Below are 21001 nucleotides of genomic sequence, written 5' to 3'. Positions count from 1 at the left end.
TGCTTTGTCTTATTTTGAAGAAAGATTTTCGTATTTGTTTAAAGTCTAGGAATAGTATCATGAGAGGCATTTTATTATTCCCATATTCTCCTTCCTGTCAAGACACCATTCCTTGAAAACAAGTCTAGGAGGCAGAACTTCCTGAGGGACATAGTCTAAAAAGCAGCTGAGAAATCTCTTTGTTTTTCCAAAGTATCATGCTATTCTTTGGAAATTATACTGTAACTGTACAATGGGGCAAAAGGCTGACTGAGACCTTTTCAAGGCATCTCATTGCAGGATTAAATAAAGGGAAATCCCAGCTGGAGTTAACTTTTGAAATCTGGAAATACATCTGAGTTTATAGGAACCAAACCGCTGGAGATTCCCTGCCAAGCTTAAAATATGCTAATGTTTCAGACTAAAACTTTCTCTTCATTTCTTTTCTTCATTTTGCTAAACTGACGCTTCTGACGTCCCAAGGCCAAGAAAGTATTCCCTAGCCTTTTGATGTTATATATTTTTTGAAAACATTGGAAGAGGAAAAATAAAACTGGTTGTGCAAGCTAAAGAAATAAGCCTGTGTTTATTAGTTAATTAGTTAATTAGTAGGCACACAATTTTTTTTTAAAAAAGACTTTTCTTCATTTTTAACATTTTCATCTTCTTTAGTACCAAGAATGTAGATTAGATAAAGATTTGGTAATTCAAAATGATATTTGCATATTCAAAATGATATTTGAAGATTCAAATTATTTATTTATTTATTTTTATTTATTTATTTATTAAATTTTTATACCACCCTTCTCCCGAAGGACTCAGGGCGGTTTACAGCCATAGTAAAAAACAACAGCAATATACACGTAAAACCATAATTAAAAAACTTATTATACAAATGGCCGAATTAAAACATTTAGAATAAAACCCCATAAATTATAAAATGTTAAACATTAAAACTAATTAAAATCCCATTAAAATCCTATGCCAGTCCTGCGTGAACAAACAAATAGGTCTTCAGCTCGCAGTGGAAAGTCCGAAGGTCCGGCAGTTGCCGAAGTCCAGGGGGAAGTTCGTTCCAAAGGGTGGGAGCCCCCACAGAGAAGGCCCTCCCCCTGGGGGCCGCCAGCCGACATTGCTTGGCGGACAGCACCCTAAGGAGTCCCTCTCTGTGCGAGCGTACAGGTTGGTGGGAGGTATTCGGTAACAGCAGGCGGTCCCGTAAGTACCCTGGCCCTGACCCCCAGCACCCGCCCTTACCCTCCCTCCCCTTAAAAATTCCCTATCTAAAAATCCCCACAGGTTCTTTTTACGCGCATGCCACCTCTGTGGGTCCCAAGACCCATCATTGAGGCCGGCCCTCGATAATGTAGAGGGCCATTCCTGCGAGGCGGGGGCACCTTGCAGGCGCAAGAGTTCATTTGAGGAATATCGCATAATAAAAATTGGCGAAACGATGGCTCCATCTCGAAATTGGCTAGAATGGTAATATAAAATTAGTTCTCAGTTAAGGACAGGCGTATAATAATACAAACAATGGACAGTTATGATGGTAACTCCTGGTCAATATCCGGGCCAAGATCTTAATTCGATCCAATGAATATAAGCTCTTAAATCCAGGATGCCAATTTTCTTCTCAACATCAACATATTTTTGTATGCCACTATTAATTTAACCACTTAAGGTATGAAACTCTAAATAAACAAAATACTGCCAATAAATCACAGTTCATTTGTTAGCTCAGAAACATTTGTTTCATAAGCATATGGCTAGCAAACTACCACACTTCCTCACTAGGCATTCTGGCACTATTCTCCTTAGTGAAGGGAAGATAAAATATAAGCGAAGTGCCTCAAGACTGGAGACTACATCAACATCTGTGGAGGCTTCTGAGTTGGAACGCCAATCCCAGACAAATCTAGTAACTCTACACCAGCGGTGTCAAACTCACGGCATCACTGCAGCATCATGTGATGTATTGTGACTTTTTCCCCTTTGCTAAACTGGGAGTGGCCAGTACATGACACATCAGGCCTGCAGGCCGCGAGTTTGACACCCCTCCTCTACATTTTCCCCCTGCCTCCTACTGAGATAAACTTCCTATATTTTTGGTAGTCTTGGACCCAAAAGGACCACTGGTACCATTAACTCTTTGAGATTATAATAATATTTTAATCTTCAGGGATCAGTTTGGTCCTAATTCCCAGGTTCCAGAATGCACTATAAAAATAAGCAATTATCAAATCCAAAGAGGCAAAAAAAAAAAAAAGATTATGCCATCAATTCTACCTTTGAATCATAGCTGAGGAACTTTGATCCACAACAGTGTTAGCACCTCTTCTTCTGCTCTACTGTCTTGGACTCTCCTATTTAAGATGCTAATGATGGAAATAACAGCTCACGTCATTGGTTAAATCTCTGGGTGGAAAATTTGGGACCACTGAACTCTTGATTTACATTCTTATATGTGATTTATAGTAAACCAGGACTTCCCCCCCAAAAAACCTGAACTTCTGAGACCTTTGAACTGTGCAGGTATAAAACCCCATACCTCTGACTCACAGAAGCTACAGTGAAGAAGAAGAATCTTATGAATAACACAACACAAAAACATTACCGCAAATGTGTCATAAAACGGTGTGTGTGTATGTGTGTTCAACTGCTGCTTTTCACAATAATTTTTGTGTGAAATTGAGCATATGTGATTGCATGTTTGCTTAAAGGCAGAAAGATAACGCTGAGACTACAAAATTCTTTCTAGGATTAACCCTATCGGAGTTTCTGCTTTCATCAGAACACAAAACACCAAATCATTATAATGCTATTTTCAGGTCCAAAGCTGATCTCTTAAATAGTTGCCTTTACATATGTCCCCTGTATGATATTACCTGCACCTTTAAACATCAGACATGCAAAAGAACAAAAAGTTGCTAATTTTGAAGTCGAATTCAGTCAATGCCTTGATACAAAGGTTGATTTCCTCAAATGGTATTCACTGCTGCAATGCACTTAACTACTTACTTGAAAAGTTCATTCCTCATTATGGCACGGTTTGTCTGAGGATCGATTGCATAGATCATGAGGTCAGATTTGGAATAATCTTCTTCTGAATATCCATCACCATATCTGCGAGCACCAATAGATTCCACCACCACTTTTGCACCTGGAATCTGGTCTTGGACATAGCGTTCCAAAATCCTGATAATGGAAAATTCTTGGTAATTTATTAGCTCTATTCTTTGATGTATTTACAGTTAGACAAAAATGTTAAAATCTTATATTGTAAAGAAAATTGATTAATAGCATGGCAGGAAGGCAGGAAAAATGGATGGATGGATGGAAGGAAGGAAGAAAGAAAGGAAGGAAGGAAGGAAAGAAGAAAAGAAGGATGAAAAGGAATCCAGAAAAAACTAGTTTCAAGCATGGGGGTAATTAATTCTACCTCTTAGTATTATATTAGGACTTGAATTTTAAATGGTTTGAAAAGAAATTGCAAAGATATTTTACCCAGGGAACTGGTAGGCATGATAAAGGAATAGGTTTTATCTTTTTTACAGAAGCTATTAAATTTCACAAAATACGCTCACAGTGAAATGCATTAAGTATATAACACAGAAGTGGCCCTACATCTCACACGCATAAGATTTATGCCTCTGAGAAAAATTGGAGCGCCAGATTGTCAGGCATACCAGAATGGAATAAGTAAGACTGGCAGTTAAGCCACAGGTATTTTCAGAAACGGAAAAAGTTGTTAACAGATTTGTTTAAACAATGCCAGTGCAGAGCTACAGTATGTTAGCAACCTAGAAAACATGGCTGACAGTTATTGAAGATCCAGCCAGTTTCCTCTATCAACATAAATAGTCTTTCATAAATATTGTCTCATGCATTTGATTCTTTAAAAGTAGTAGATGTGGCACAGCAATAGCGATTTAAATAAATATCACTAGATTATGGAGTGTGACTTCCTTAACAACCACCTGGTTTAGCAATGGAATCTCTGGTCCCAATTGTCAAGGACTATCATTACTACTTTTGCTAACAGTACTATCAATAACACTGATGTCTTGGATAATCTCATTGACCCTTGGAGGCTTAGATTGACACTGTGGAAACCTGTTTCAGATGGAGTCCCAGTGATTACTCATCTTCCGCAGGACCAATTCAGTGCATGCCTACTTAGTATCAGCAACAGCAGTCCCTGTTACAATGTATGCCAGGGGTATCAAACTGGCGGCCCATGGGCTGGATGCATCACGTGCAGGCCACGCCCACCCTAGCTCCGCAAATGGGAAAAAACGTTGTAAAACATTGTGTGACGGCAACATAACACTGCGAGTTTGACACCCGTGATATAGGCTATGCTCCATGTAGCTTTGCTCAGTTCTGTATATGAACATTTTTATTTTATTAGACAGTGAGTTGGGAAACATATAAATTTAATAAATGAATAATTTTTAACGTTTATTTATTCATTTACTTACTTGATTGCTTACTTACTTAATTTACTGACTATTTTTACAAATAACTCAAGGCAGCAAACATATCTAACACATCTTAACATAACATAACATAACATAACATAACAACAGAATTGGAAGGGACCTTGGAGGCCTTCTAGTCCAACCCCCTGCCCAGGCAGGAAACCCTACACCATCTCAGTCAGATGGTTAGCCAACATTTTCTTAAAAATTTCCAGTGTTGGAGCATTCACAACTTCATCTTCCTCCTCCTATTTTCCCCACAATTCTGTGAGATTGTGTAACTGGCCCAAGATCATCCTGCTGTCTTTCATGGTTAAGGCAGAACAATATATGTTGCCTATTGTATTATAATCGTCCTTTAAAAAGGAAAATCTAACACAACCCTCAATTTCACAAACTTTTTTTTGATAACTGAAGTAATTATTATTACTCTTCTGAAAGCGAAGTAGTTTTACCTTAAAAGTTAGTACCATGCACAGGATTGCAAGCTTTCATTAATGTTACAAATGATTAATACATTTTAATAATTTAATTGTACTGATGGAGGTCCCCATGTCTTTTTTTAAAATAAGAAATAAGGAGAAAACATAGGTGTTTTTTAATAGGGACAGGTTTTTGTTTTGCTTTATTAAGAAGGCAACTATAGTAGAGTTTTTTTTAATATTTTGAAAACAGGGAAATGGGATTTATCTTGCAACGGCCAGCCTGAATTTCCCTGCTACAGTTGCTACATTCTTTGATTCCTTCGACACTCTGCATACTAATTCAAAAGAAAGCTGTGCAAAGCTAATTAAGCTTAGAGAAGCCCCTTCAGCAAACACTTTGGTTAATTTATACTTTTATATAAACTCTAAGCTGGGTTGATCAGTCAGTAGACACATGGCATCCAGCACAGATGATTCTAGTCACACGAGTTTGGAGATTGATTCACATGAAAAGGATCTACGTTTTGGCTCATCAAATCATAGTGTTTCTTGAGCCAAGTTAAACAATCAGGGACTGCACAGATTCCTTGAACCGAAGCTTAGTAGGATTGCCTGAACCATATTTAGTGGAGTTGTTTAGGGGCTTGCTTAGTTTGACTAATTTCTAGGGTTTTTTCTTTAAATATGGTTCTATGATTTACTATTGATGTCACTTCCCCTTTGGGTATCTGCAATGTGCTTTAAATGGGGTGCCCTTGAAGACCAGTCAGGCACTACAAATTCATAGATCCAGAACACAGTGGTACATAAAGTATTGGTTGTTTGTAAGGGTGTCAAGCTGTACTAGCTATCAATTTACTTCGTGGTGCAACTCAAGGTATTATTATCACATTTAGAACCCTATTGGCATAGGATCAAGTTACATATGGCACCACTACCAGAGGGTATCTAATGCCATCTACCGGGATCTTGGAAGTGTACCTTTTCTTTGGCTATCCTATAGAATAGAGTTCCCCAATCTTTCCAGCTTTGAGGACCGGCGGGGAGGGGAATATGCGTGCACATGCTGGTCATTCAAGTGGGGATGCGTGTGCTTGCGTGTGCTTGTGTGTGCACTCAACTGCCATTTCCACAGCCTAGTTGCAAACAACTCATGGCTCACTGATGGGCCGTGGTCCAGAGGTTAGGGACTACTGTTACAGAACACGCTCTACAGATTTCTTGGCAGGTTGCCACCTTTTTAACCTGTCAGAAAACTATCCAGACATGGCTTTTTAACTGGGGTAGAATGAAGATGTCTGAATTGGGTTGTGGGGTTGATTAAGGCACAATATTCTGTTTTTGTTTTATGCGTTATGATTTTTATATTTACGAGTTCCATTGTTGTTAGGAGCTGCTCAAGGTTATGTTTTTAAGTTAGGAAGCCATACAAAACTTCTAAATAAATCAGTAAATTACAAAAGTTGCCAGGAGTTTGGTATGTTTTTGGATCAGTTCATTTTTAATCATAAATGACTTTTTTGTGGTTACGGAATGAAGATATTCATTACCCTATAAGCTGATCTTTGCTTTGTTCTACAAGAGTAGGAGGAACATTTGACACAATGACTTGCATATCGAGCTGGTTGACTACTGAGACCTGAAACAGAAAAACAAAAATATACATTTTTGTTTTTAATAAAACATTTAATTAAATAATTAAAACATTTTAAATAGAAAGTGTATCTTATTTAAGAATTTCCTTGGATTACCAGCAGTTTGGAGCTTGAATGGAGAAACTGATTATAATAAAATAACATGACAATTTCCTCTCCTTAAACTTGGTGGGATTTAAAAAGCACAAATACCAATTGCAATACCAACTTTTTTTAAAGAAAAGATAGAACAGAATGGAATTTTTTTATTGGCCAAGTGTGATTGGACACTCAAGGAATTTGTCTTGATGCATATGCTCTCAGTGTACATAAAAGAAAAGATACCTTCATCAAGAATCATAAGGTACAACACTTAATGATAGTCATAGGGTACAAATAAGCAATCAGGAAACCTCAATATCAATATAAACCGTAAGGATACAAGCAACAAAATTACAGTCATAAGTGGAAGGAGATGGGTGATGGGAACGATGAGAAGATTAATAGTATTGCAGACTTAGTAACTAGTTTGACAGTGTTGAGGGAATTATTTGTTTAGTAGGGTGATGGCATTTGGGAAAAAACTGTTCTTCTGTCTAGTTGTTCTGGTGTGCAGTGCTCTATAGTTTCGTTTTGAGGGTAGGAGTTGAAACAGTTTATGTTCAGGATGTGAGGGGGTCTGTAAATATTTTCACAGCCCTGTTTTTGACTCGTGCAGTATACAGATCCTCAGTGGAAGGCAGGTTGGTAGCAATTATTTTTTCTGCAGTTCTAACTGTCCTCTGAAGTCTGTGTCTGTCTTGATGGGTTGCAGAACCAAACCAGACAGTTATAGAGGTGTAGATGACACTCAATAATATGCTTTCATTTAAACAAGCCACATTTTACTATTAAATAATATACAAGAGACCATGATTTGTGTATTGCCTTTTGTATTTTAAGTGCATAAAACTGACCATTTTTCAGATTTACATCCTTGGCAGCATCCCCATGGTCACGTGATCAAAATTCTGACACTTGGCAATTGACTTATAATTGACTTATGACCATTGCAGTGTCCCAGAGTCATGTGATCATCTTTAGAGACTTTCTGACAAGCAAAGTCAATGGGGGAGCAAGATTTACTTAAAATAAATGTGTTATTTTATATATATATATACATACATAGAGAGTATGGTGGCATATCAGTTTCCCCTGCACCTGGAGGAAACTGTCTATCTGGACCCGTTCCAGTCCGGCTTCCGACCCGGTTACAGCACTGAGACGGCTTTGGTCGCGTTGGTGGATGATCTCTGGAGGGCCAGGGATAGGGGTTATTCCTCTGCCCTGGTCCTATTAGACCTCTCAGCGGCTTTTGATACCATCGACCATGGTATCCTGCTGCGCCGGTTGGAGGGATTGGGAGTGGGAGGCACCGTTTATCGGTGGTTCTCCTCCTATCTCTCCGACCGGTCGCAGACGGTGTTGACGGGGGGGCAGAGGTGGGGCCCGCGGGGCCTCACTTGGGGGGTGCCGCAGGGGTCGATTCTCTCGCCTTCTGTTCAACATCTATGAAACCGCTGGGTGAGATCATCAGTGGCTGCGGTGTGAGGTACCAGCTGTACGCTGATGACACCCAGCTGTACTTTTCCACACCGGGCCACCCCAATGAAGCTATCGAAGTGCTGTCCCGGTGTTTGGAAGCCGTACGGGTCTGGATGGGGAGAAACAGGCTCAAGCTCAATCCCTCCAAGACGGAGTGGCTGTGGATGCCGGCATCCCGGTACAGTCAGCTGAGTCCGCGGCTGACTGTCGGGAGCGAGTCATTGGCCCCGATGGAGAGGGTGCGCAATCTGGGCGTTCTCCTGGATGCACGGCTGTCTTTTGAAGATCATTTGTCGGCCGTCTCCACGAGAGCTTTCCAACAGGTTCGCCTGGTGCGCCAGTTCGCCTTTCTAGACCGGGATGCCTTGTGCACAGTCGCTCACGCCCTTGTGACGTCTCGTCTGGACTACTGCAATGCTCTCTACATGGGGCTCCCCTTGAAGGGCATCCGGAGGCTGCAGTTGGTCAGAATGCAGCTCGCGGGTGATAGAGGAGCCCTCGTGGCTCCCGTGACACCTATCCTGCGCAGGCTGCACTGGCTACCTGTGGCCTTCGGGTGCGCTTCAAGGTGTTGGTGAGCGTCTTTAAAGCGCTCCATGGCATAGGGCCGGGTTACTTACGGGACCGCCTGCTGCTACGAATACCTCTCACCGACCGTGCGCTCTCACAGAGAGGGACTCCTTGGGGTGCCGTCGGTAGCGACAGTGTCGTCTGGCGACACCCAGGGAAGGGCCTTCTCTGTGGGGCTCCGCCCTCTGGAGCGAACTCCCCAGGACTTCGTCAACTTCCGGACCTCCAGACCTTTCGCATGAGCTCAAAACTCACTTATTTATTTGCGCTGGACTGGGTTAGTTTTTATGGGTTTTAATGGGTTTTATTGATGGGTTTTAATGGGTTTTAATGGGTTTTATTATTTGCTAAATTTTAATTGCGGCCAAATTGAATAAGTTTTTTAGTGGTATTTTAATAGTATTTATTTTGTAATAGGACTGTTTATTTTATCTGGCTGTAAACCGCCCTGAGTCCTTCGGGAGAAGGGCGGTATAAAAATTTAAATAATAAATAAATAATAAATAAATAAAATACGTACGTACGTACATTACATACATACATACATATATTGTACCAAATATATTTTGCTGATAAAGAAATAATAGTATAGATCTATTTCAAGCTATTTAGTTCTCATCAGCTAGCCATAGCCTTACTCAAATTCGAACTTGGGCTGCCTGAATATTAGGCAGTTGTATTAAACTCTGAGCCACAAGTTCTCCTCCCTTTATCAGCTGAGCCAGGGGAGATTTTAAGTGTTTTTCTGTTGAAGCACCTGGTCTGCTCCAATATGGAAGGGAGCATACTGCTTCCCTTTTGGCAGTCCAAGTTCAAATCCGAGTAAGGGTATGGCTAGCTGATGAGAACTAAATAGCTTGAAATAGATCTATACTAGTCTCCCTTTATTTCTTTAGCAGTAAAATATATTTGGTACAAAATAGTTTTTTGTGAAAGTGACTGCCTGAGGGCTCCTAGATTGGAGGTGAAAGGCGAAAGGGAAGCGCCCCTCCCCCTCTCCAATAAAATACTAAACAAACAATTTAAAATGGGAGTAGGGAAAAATATAATACTTATAGGTTAAAATAGAATAATTTAATAGATAAATATATAAAATAGAATAAAATGAGATTTTATGAGGTATGTTTTTTTAATATGGGCCATACAGTTAATATGTGGATAAAGGTACTTATCTTATATAAACAGCAATCAAATAATATGAGTCAGATCTTCTACCTCTTCGGCTCCACAGATACATGTCTGTTCATTGTATGGAATCTCCCAGATCTAACCATTATATCAAGCTGTTCGAATCTTGTTCGGGTAAATGTCTCCCTCAGATGTTTTGGCAAGTGTGACTTTAAATAGTTGTTGTGCTATGTTACTAATTGCAGTGATGCACTTAAGAACTGTGACAGGAATGGTCATAAAATGGAGGAAAATTCACTTAATAACTATCTTGCTTAGAACATAAATTTTGGGCTCAATTGTGGTCATAGGTCAAGGACTACCGCTATATAGAGTACACAAGGAGGGCAAGCACAAGCAGTATTTATCCACTTGAACATTGAAAGAGCTGATCAAGCTGTGTTTCTACTTGCCCTTCACCTCAAAGGCAGTATAATCTTGGTTGGAAGAATGGAGTGTCATTAGAAAATTATTGAAAGAATAGCATAATCTATATGCAACCAAGGCTGCAAGGAGAAAAAAAATCCCGGGTTATTTACGGGACCGCCTACTGCCACCAATAGCCTCCCACCGACCTGCGCGCTCCTATAGGGAGGGCCTCCTCTGGGTGCGTCAGTCAAACAATGTCGGCTGGCGACCCCCAGGGGGAGGGCCTTCTCTGTGGGGGCTCCTGCCCTTTGGAATGAGTTGCCTCCGGGGTTGCGGCAACTCCCTGACCTCCGGACCTTCAAACGTGACCTTAAGACCTTTTTATTTCACCGTGCGGGCCTGGCCTAACATAATTTTAATGTGGGGGTTTTATTAGGGTTTTATTATAGTTTTAACTTATTTTGGCCAAATTAGAATCAGATTTTTAAAATGTTTTAATTTTTGTCTACGTTGTTTTATTCTGGCTGTAAACCGCCCTGAGTCCTTCGGGAGAAGGGCAGTATAGAAATCAAATAAATAAATAAATAAATAAATAAATAAATAAATAAATAAATAAATAATCGTAATTTCCTTGGCTTTTTTCAACTTATCTAGGTAGGAAATAGAAGCAATTGGATTGCTGAAAAAGAATGAAATTGATAACAATGACCTCTACAGCCCACACATTAGTCAAGTAACTTAAGCTAAACCATTGGCAAGCCGGCATACAAATTCTATAATCGTACCAACCACACATCAGTGTATGATTAAAGCAAATGGTTGATATGCATGCAAATTATAAAACATGTTTCCTGATGTATGTACACTTGACAAAATTAAGTCTCTTAAGAAGGTCAAATTTCATTTGACTTTCCGAGCACTTGAATTGCATAAGTAGCTTGCTTACTTAATGGCTTTTAAAACTATTTAATCATCAGGCTGTTGGTAGCATAATTTGACATTCTGCTAGGCTATGAAAAGTATCAGCATTTCATGATAGAAGTCTTTTAGATAAATAAACACATTCACACAAAACCTTGAGGGGAAAATCCTGGGACTTTTCCAAGCAGAGATGCGGCTCCAGTAATTGACTTTAAAAAATTCAAAGGTGAAAGACATTTTTGTGTGTGAGAGTGTGTGGGGGTAACTATCACTTTGGGATTTTTTTACCCTACTTTCTTTGTATTTCAAAATTTTATCAATAATTATTTTTTTTAAAAAAGTGAAATGGCCCCTTCCTCAACTACCAAGTACTTGCAATCACGGCACTAAGCAGAGCTAATTCCAGTTTTGCTGTAAAGGGAGTTAATGTCACTGTGGAGTTAAAACCATTTCATTGCCTTGTAGTGGGAGAAGTATCACAAGGGATATCTAGCTTGCCCTTCTCCTAGCTGCATTACCACCATACAGATTTATTTATTTATTTATTTATTTTGTCACAACATCATACAAAAAGATTATATAGTATATAAACATATATATGAGTAAATGTTAGGAGGTATAAGCATATATATATATATAGGAAGAAGAAAAGAAAAACAATAGGACAGGAACGGTAGGCACGTTTGTGCGCTTATGCACGCCCCTTATGGTCCTCTTAGGAATGGGGTGAGGTCAATAGTAGAAAGTTTTTGGTTAAAGCTTTTAGGATTATGGGAAGAGACCACAGAGTCAGGTAAAGTATTCCAAGCACTGATGATTCTGTTACAGAAGTCATATTTTCTGCAATCTAGATTAAAGCGGTTAACATTAAGTTTAAATCTATTGGTTGCCCTTGTATTATTGCAATTAAAGCTGAAGTAGTCTTTGACAGGAAGGACATTACAATAGATGATTCTGTGAGTTAAACTTAGGTCTTGTCGAAGGCGATGGAGTTCCAAGTTTTCTAAGCCTAGGCTTTCAAGTCTGGTGGGATAAGGTATTTTGTTGTTTTCAGAGGAATGGATGTCTCTGCTCAGAACAGATGCCAAATAGGATATAAAATATACTATATTTTAAGATTTTAACATTTTTGTCTAACTGTAAATAAGGTTAGACATAACTGCAAGTACAAATGCACATTCATGCACACCCACACCCACACCCACACCACAATACACAGTGCCTCCATCCTTTTAGAGAAAGGTATAAAATTCCCATAATTTCTCTCTTCAATCATTGCTAGTAAAAATTAAAAAGATACATTAGATCATCATGCCAAATGTTAACTTTGCCCAGTCCTGAAAGCACAATGGGGACGATTACACATATGCATGATTTCAAAGGAAATGTAATGGATTTTTAGCAAGAAATTATTTTATTTAATAAATGAAGCTAAGTCTCTAGATGGAAAAAACAACAACAAAAAATTATTGGAGAAAGAAATATACAGAAAAACAAAAGAAGGGCAATTAAAACAAAACTAAAAACCAGCCACACAGACACAATTCCAGATAAAATAGAATATTAGGAGACTGTAAATAAATATATTTACTATAAGCCAAATAAATATCAACATCTTCAAGTGGTAGATAAGATTTTTTTGCCATGCAATGCATAAGCAACAAAAGATTTGCAGCTACATGGTTGTCAAGGTGCTGCTTTAAAGCCCTTCCTGACTTGGGACCAGGTTATCTGAGGGACTGTCTCTTTCCAGTCATATCCACATGACCCATTATATCAGGGAGGGGAGAAGGAATGCTGCAGGCCCTGTCCTCTAAGGGGGTATATCTGGCGAATCCATAATAAGGGCCTTCTTCGTGGTGCAGTGGTGGGTTTCAAATTTTTTTACTACCGGCTCTCTGGGTGTGGCTTGGTGGGTGTGGCATGGCTTGGTGGGTGTGGCTCCAGGAGAAAATTCCCATTTCCTCCCAATCAGCTGGGACTTGGAAGGCAGACAATACATGGGAGCGGGGCCAGTCAGAATTTTTACTACCGGTTCTCCGAACTACTCAAAATTTCCACTACCGGTTCTCCAGAACTGGTCAGAACCTGCTGAAACCCACCTCTGCCGTGGTGGCTTCCTCCCTTTGGAATATCATCCCTTCAGAAATTAGACTGGCCTCAACTTTGATACTCTTTCCTAAGGGACCTGAAGATTTGGTTTTGCTAGCGGGCCTCAGTAATCCAGAGTGGGATGGAGCCTATCAAATGCTCATTTGACTATGTGTTGTCGCCGAGGGAGATTGTATTTTATTTTTATCTACCAGTAGATTGTTTTTATTGCTTGTAAGCTGCCTATTGAGCGAGCAAGAGGCTATATAAACTTTCTAAATAAATAAATACCTACACTAACTACAACAGAAGCTCAATCTAATGCAATCAGATCAAGAAATTATCAGGGCAAATGTCTGCAAAAACAGGGGAATCATCGTAAATAAAACCGACCTTCGGAAAAAATCTATTCAATCATACTTACAAGTACGTCTGATTTGTTGCTCAACCCTTTTCCATAGTTGTCCGTTGCAATGGCCTGAAACTTGAAATAAGATCGTCGCATGTTTTTGAACAGCATTGCTGTTTTGATCAATCCTGTATACGGTTCAATCACAAAGCCTTCCTTGCCATCTTTGATTGGAGGGATGATGAGTCTATACTGCATGGCGCTATAGTTGCCGGTGTCTTTATCATGGGCCTGATGGGTAAAAATGAGAGATGGCATGAGAAAAATAATCTATGTGAGGTTCTTGGTGCTCTCTGAGCTTGGTTGTTTTTTTCCCCCCTTGAAGACATTTCATTACCCAACTAGATAACATCTTCAGTGCTAGAAGAGAGTTTGCGCTCTGTTTAGATCCATTAATATATTCATTTTAATTCATAAATATAATGTATCCATATTAAATAAACTAAACTAAAAGGTATTGTGTAGAGTATCAATGACAGCACAAATTCTGAAATACAAACACTTGTTGTGCTGTACGTTTTTTAGCATTATCAGGACTTACAAAAGGAATTAGATCATCCAAAATGGGGAATTCAAAAAGGGGAATTTGCAAAACTATAGGAGCTCAAAGAATTGTCTAAAATATTACTAAAGCACCTAGGTTATCAGTGAAGAACACTTCTTCCCATATTGATAGACATCCATGGGAAAGTTCATCCAAAATTAAATTTTAGAGTGCCACTAGTGAAATGAAAAGGTTAAGCAATATTTAATCATTTATTTAAGATATAGATCATGATTTTGCTAAGCCCGGATGATTGTTTACCTTATCAGAAAGAGTCTGATACTTTAGAAGAGAAACAGGCTTGGTTGTTATTGTAAGCTGTATAATCATTACTATGCTGGATGTCTGACATGGAGACTTTAACCAGGATTTGAACATGGACTAGTTCTCTATTGCCCACTCAGTTAGAAAGCAATTGTAAAACACAAGTTAGAAACTAAGAATATTTAAAGAATGAATCTTTTCTAAAAATAAAGATTGACCTTGAAACCGTTGCATAGAATGGAATTAAATTACTTTTTGCATTCCCCCCTTTTTCCCCAGATATTAAAGTTTTCAGTTTAAAAACTTATGAAAACAGTCCATCAACTGTACATATACAACAAAATACAAAAGATATCAGTGTGGGTTTGTGGATGTGTGTGTATTTGTGTAGTAGGGAAACAGATTCTGGCTCAAATCCACGTTAAACCAGAGCATACATTTGGCTGTGTATTTGATGCATAATTTCTAAAAATTTAGAAATCAAGTAGGAACAGGGACAGCTTAATGAATGCACATAAATGCATATAAAGGTGACATAGATCAGAAATAGACCGATAGAACCGTCTCTAATTAGGACTTGATTAAAGTATCAAGATTTCAACTTCTTAATGTAGGTAGCACTGCTTCTTTTTATGAACTGCATTCATACATCATTGTTAGTTATTCAAAGATCTTTGAACTGAACTGAAGATTTTTTTTTAAAAAAGTTTCCATTGTTCAAGAACCATCAGAAAGGGCTTGTGTGCTGCCAGTATAAAAGTGTGCCCTTTTTACCCTAAGAAAGAGATGGTTGCAATCCCCTTAATTTCACATAAAGGCAAATATTTTTGTCACTTCGTTAAGGAGAGATATATGATGCCTCAAGGGTTCTGATTGGCCTGTCAGAGAAGAAAAAGAACTACAGTTAATCTTAACGGCAGTATATCTTTTCCCTTGTTTATCTGGCATATATAAATAGGCAGATGTTTTGACAACTCTCTATGAACAGATGCAGAGGAATGGATCTGCTGTATAACAAGGACAATTTTAATCTATTAATTAGATGGAACTGTATATCACTGGCTGCACATTTACGCTCAGACTGAAGTATTTTTGAAATTGTTGCTTTCCAATTAAGCATGGATTGAAGTCTCTTGGCACAAGAATCCTCATTATATGCCTTTGATTCATATATAAAAAAGGGAGCTGTTTTTTACATTCAGCAGGAAGAGGAAAGCCATTGTATATAAACGATAATGGCTTGTAAAAATTCTGAATTAACAAATGCATAGTTTGGTTTTGTTTAAAATTGGAAAAAACAAGCTTCTATTTGTAGTTATGAAAGAAGAGACAAGTAATCTACACCACATATTCACACCTCAAGTAGACCATAAATGAGAAATACGATATTTCAGACTCACAAGAAACCAACTGGGTAGCTTCTAACTCCATTAGCCCACAATTAGCAATGTGACAAATAAAATTACCCACAGATTATGCTGAGATTGAATCATAGAGGATAAAAACCAGTGGTAAAATCCATTTTTTTTACTACCGGTTCTATGGGCGTGGCTTGGTGGGTGTGTCTTGGTAGGTGTGGCAGGGGAAGGATACTGCAAAATTTCCATTCCCTCCTGACTCCTGGGGAAAGGATATTGCAAAATCTCCATTCCCACCCCACTCTGGGGCCAGCCAGAGGTGGTATTTGCCGGTTCTCTGAACTACTCAAATTTTCCGCTACCGGTTCTCTGAACTACTCAAAAAATCTGCTACCAGTTCTCCAGAACCTGTCAGAAGCTGCTGGATTTCACCCCTGATGAAAACCATAGGTCAGCCAGCAGTTGAGGACAATCTGTTCAAAATTTTTATTATATAAACATCTTTACACTTAAGTAATCTTTAAAAGAGGCATGGCAGACAAAAGCAATAGGTTAAAGTTTATGGTTGTAAACTTGATGTATGCAACAGGATTTTTGGAACCCCTTTTTCAAAAGGCTTCCAAAGCCTGAAAAACACAGATGAAAAATCCCTGTAATTTCTTGCTCACTGTCATGTCTTTTATTTTTATAAAAAAAATCTATAGAAAATGTCATAATCATTTATCAGAATGGCAATTTAGAATGATCTGCTTGTTTTTCTGCCTAAGGATGCTACAGAACAGAGCACTTATTGTATGCGCAAAATATGCCATGCATTAGATGACTCAAAACAAATCAAAAAACGTCCTTGGGCATTTATAGTACAAGATAGCTTTCATTAGAACAATACAAGCTATGGCTAGTTATGGAGACAGTGACAATAAAATGACATTGTTAGTGGTGTTAAAAAGTCTGAAAAAAGAAAGAATACCGAAATGCAGGAACAATTCAGGAGCTTAAGACATGATGCCAACGGAGTTAGCAGGTGTAGCTTTTGAGACTAAAATATACATCAGGCTGTCAATTCCTGCAGGGAAAAAAGTGCTTGTGTTTTAAAAAGCTATTATATTTTGCTGGGAAACATCTGAATTTGCCATCTGTTTTAGTGCTGCTAAAGTTTAGCAGAAAAAGATCATTCGATTTATGATTCCCATTTAATATATCAGATTAAACAAAATTAAGAATGACCTGATAGAGTAGATTAGAATGCCCCAAAGTATTCATAGTAGCATCTTCTCCTCCCTCCGTGGCGGTTCAGCAGGGCTGCTTTGGAAGAGCCTTAAACGAGCCCGTCCTCAGCCACCCTCCCTTCCCTTCCTTGAGCCTCCAGCTCCAGCAGCAGTCTATCCCGGTGACGAACGCCTGCTTTTGCCTTCCTGGAGCCTAGCCGGCCCGCTCTCCCTCCCTCCGTGGCGGTTCAGCAGGGCTGCTTTGGAAGAGCCTTAAACGAGCCCGTCCTCAGCCACCTCCCTTCCCTTCCTTGAGCCTCCAGCTCCAGCAGCAGTCTATCCCGGTGACGAACGCCTGCTTTTGCCTTCCTGGAGCCTAGCCGGCCCGCTCTCCCTCCCTCCGTGGCGGTTCAGCAGGGCTGCTTTGGAAGAGCCTTAAACGAGCCCGTCCTCAGCCACCCTCCCTTCCCTTCCTTCGAGCCTCCAGCTCCAGCAGCAGTCTATCCCGGTGACGAACGCCTGCTTTTGCCTTCCTGAGCCTAGCCGGCCCGCTCTCCCTCCCTCCGTAGCGGTTCAGCAGGGCTGCTTTGGAAGAGCCTTAAACGAGCCCGTCCTCAGCCACCCTCCCTTCCGTAGCGGTTCAGCAGGGCTGCTTTGGAAGAGCCTTAAACGAGCCCGTCCTCAGCCACCCTCCCTTCCCTTCCTTCGAGCCTCCAGCTCCAGCAGCAGTCTATCCCGGTGACGAACGCCTGCTTTTGCCTTCCTGAGCCTAGCCGGCCCGCTCTCCCTCCCTCCGTAGCGGTTCAGCAGGGCTGCTTTGGAAGAGCCTTAAACGAGCCCGTCCTCAGCCACCCTCCCTTCCCTTCCTTCGAGCCTCCAGCTCCAGCAGCAGTCTATCCCGGTGACGAACGCCTGCTTTTGCCTTCCTGGAGCCTAGCCGGCCCGCCTCCCTCCCTCCGTAGCGGTTCAGCAGGGCTGCTTTGGAAGAGCCTTAAACGAGCCCGTCCTCAGCCACCCTCCCTTCCCTTCCTTCGAGCCTCCAGCTCCAGCAGCAGTCTATCCCGTGGACGAACGCCTGCTTTTGCCTTCCTGAGCCTAGCCGGCCCGCCTCCCTCCCTCCGTGGCGGTTCAGCAGGGCTGCTTTGGAAGAGCCTTAAACGAGCCCGTCCTCAGCCACCCCTCCCTTCCTTCCTTCGAGCCTCCAGCTCCAGCAGCAGTCTATCCCGTGACGAACGCCTCCCGTTTTGCCTTCCTGGAGCCTAGCCGGCCCGCCTCCCTCCCTCCGTGGCGGTTCAGCAGGGCTGCTTTGGAAGAGCCTTAAACGAGCCCGTCCTCAGCCACCCCTCCCCTTCCCCTTCCTTCGTGCCTCCAGCTCCCGCAGCAGTCTATCCCGTGGACGAACGCCTGCTTTTGCCTTCCCGAGCCTAGCCGCCCCGCCTCCTCCCTCCGTGGCGGTTCAGCAGGGCTGCTTTGGAAGAGCCTTAAACGAGCCCGCCTCAGCCACCTCCCTTCCTTCCTGCGTCGAGCCTCCAGCTCCAGCAGCAGACTATCCCGTGACGAACGCCTGCTTTTGCCTTCCCGGAGCCTAGCCGGCCCGCCTCCCTCCCCTCCGTAGCGGTTCAGCAGGGCTGCTTTGGAAGAGCCTTAAACGAGCCCGTCCTCAGCCACCCCTCCCCTTCCCCTTCCTTCGAGCCTCCAGCTCCAGCAGCAGTCTATCCCGGTGGACGAACGCCTCCCGTTTTGCCTTCCCGGAGCCTAGCCGGCCCCGCTCTCCCTCCCCTCCGTAGCGGTTCAGCAGGGCTGCTTTGGAAGAGCCTTAAACGAGCCCGTCCTCAGCCACCCCTCCCCTTCCCCTTCCTTCGAGCCTCCAGCTCCAGCAGCAGTCTATCCCGGTGGATCCCAGCAGTCTATCCCGGTGGACGAACGCCTCCCGTTTTGCCTTCCCGGAGCCTAGCCGGCCCCGCCTCCCCTCCGTAGCGGTTCAGCAGGGCTGCTTTGGAAGAGCCTTAAACGAGCCCGTCCTCAGCCACCCCTCCCCTTCCCCTTCCTTCGAGCCTCCAGCTCCAGCAGCAGTCTATCCCGGTGGACGAACGCCTCCCGTTTTGCCTTCCTGGAGCCTAGCCGGCCCCGCCTCCTCCCTCCGTAGCGGTTCAGCAGGGCTGCTTTGGAAGAGCCTTAAACGAGCCCGTCCTCAGCCACCTCCCTTCCTTCCTTGAGCCTCCAGCTCCAGCAGCAGTCTATCCCGTGGACGAACGCCTGCTTTTGCCTTCCTGGAGCCTAGCCGGCCCCGCCTCCTCCCTCCGTGGCGGTTCAGCAGGGCTGCTTTGGAAGAGCCTTAAACGAGCCCGCCTCAGCCACCCCTCCCTTCCCTTCCTTCCTCCTCCTCCCTCCGTAGCGGTTCAGCAGGGCTGCTTTGGAAGAGCCTTAAACGAGCCCGCCTCAGCCACCCTCCCTTCCCTTCCTTCCTCCTCCTCCTCCTCCTCCTCCTCCTCCTCCTCCTCCTCCTCCTCCTCCCTCCGTAGCGGTTCAGCAGGGCTGCTTTGGAAGAGCCTTAAACGAGCCCGCCTCAGCCACCCTCCCTTCCCTTCCTTCGAGCCTCCAGCTCCAGCAGCAGTCTATCCCGTGGACGAACGCCTCCCGTTTGCCTTCCTGAGCCTAGCCGGCCCGCCTCCCTCCCTCCGTAGCGGTTCAGCAGGGCTGCTTTGGAAGAGCCTTAAACGAGCCCGCCTCAGCCACCCCTCCCTTCCCTTCCTTGAGCCTCCAGCTCCAGCAGCAGTCTATCCCGGTGACGAACGCCTCCCGTTTGCCTTCCTGAGCCTAGCCGGCCCGCTCTCCCTCCCTTCCCTTCCTTCCTCCTCCTCCTCCTCCTCCTCCTCCTCCTCCTCCTCCTCCTCCTCCTCCTCCTCCTCCTCCTCCCTTCCTCATCCATAAGAACTGTAAGATCAGCAGTGCAGGCTTTTAGCTAAGCCTGTAATTTTCTTAATAAATTTTAGCTGACTTATGAGATATTAAGCAGACTCTGGATGTTCTGAAACTATTATGAATGGTCTAAGAATCAGGAAACTTCAAGCTTTCCATTTATAGTATTCTGATTTAAATATACACAAAGGTGCTGGAAGAAATTAGCAAAGAAGAGAAAAGCTGTATTTAAAATTAGGGCCGAATTAGAAGGTGCTACTTCTGCAGGAAATATACCCATACACAGATTAAATGCCCCAGAATAGTTACGTTCTGGTGGGAAATAAATCAAGCCATACTTCAGAGAGGGTACAATACATACAAAGACAGCAAAATGATAACTTCTGGAGAACCGTTAGTGGAAAGTTTGAGTAGTTCGAGAACCGGTAAATACCACCTCTGACTGGCCCAGCTCCCATCTATTCTCTGCCTCCCGAGTCCCAGCTGATTGGGAGGAAATGAGGATTTTACAATATCCTTCCCTGCCATGCCCACCAAGCCACACCCACCACGCCACGCCCACCAAGCCACACCCACCACGCCACGCCCACCAAGCCACACCCACCACGCCACGCCCACCAAGCCACACCCACCACGCCACGCCCACCAAGCCACACCCACAGAACCGTAGTAAAAAAATTGAAACCCACCACTGATTTTAACATACATGCATTGACTTTGTTATAACCTGTAATTTAATTAAAGAAAGGTAGAGTTTTACTAAGTTGGACATTAACTGCAAGGCATAAGGGCATGCATAAGAGCACAAAAGTGCCTACCGTTCCTGTCCTATTGTTCTCTTCATTACAGTATTATATGCATACTTTTACTTATATATACATACATACATACATACATACATACATACATACATACATACATACATACATACATACATACATACATACATACATACATACATACATACATACATACATACATACATACATACATACATACATACATACATACATACATACATACATACATACATACATACATACATACATACATACATACATACATACATACATACATA

General features: G+C 42.2%; 1 protein-coding gene across 1 annotated transcript in view; it reads right to left on the bottom strand.

Moving 5' to 3' along the window:
* The window catches only part of PCDH15 (protocadherin related 15), a 474186-nt gene that overhangs the window by 37755 nt on the left and 415430 nt on the right, over positions 1-21001 (bottom strand). Inside the window, exons 27-29 of the mRNA XM_058188831.1 lie at positions 13646-13861; positions 6436-6524; positions 2998-3174 (exon numbers count right to left, since the gene is read on the bottom strand). Of these exons, the coding sequence (XP_058044814.1) occupies positions 2998-3174; positions 6436-6524; positions 13646-13861 (482 nt within the window). The remainder of the gene's footprint in view (positions 1-2997; positions 3175-6435; positions 6525-13645; positions 13862-21001) is intronic.

Source organism: Ahaetulla prasina, chromosome 6, assembly GCF_028640845.1.
Source record: "Ahaetulla prasina isolate Xishuangbanna chromosome 6, ASM2864084v1, whole genome shotgun sequence".
Lineage (NCBI taxonomy): Eukaryota > Metazoa > Chordata > Lepidosauria > Squamata > Colubridae > Ahaetulla > Ahaetulla prasina.
The sequence above is the reverse complement of the archived record's forward strand: the minus strand, read 5'-3'. Positions and strand labels throughout refer to the sequence as shown.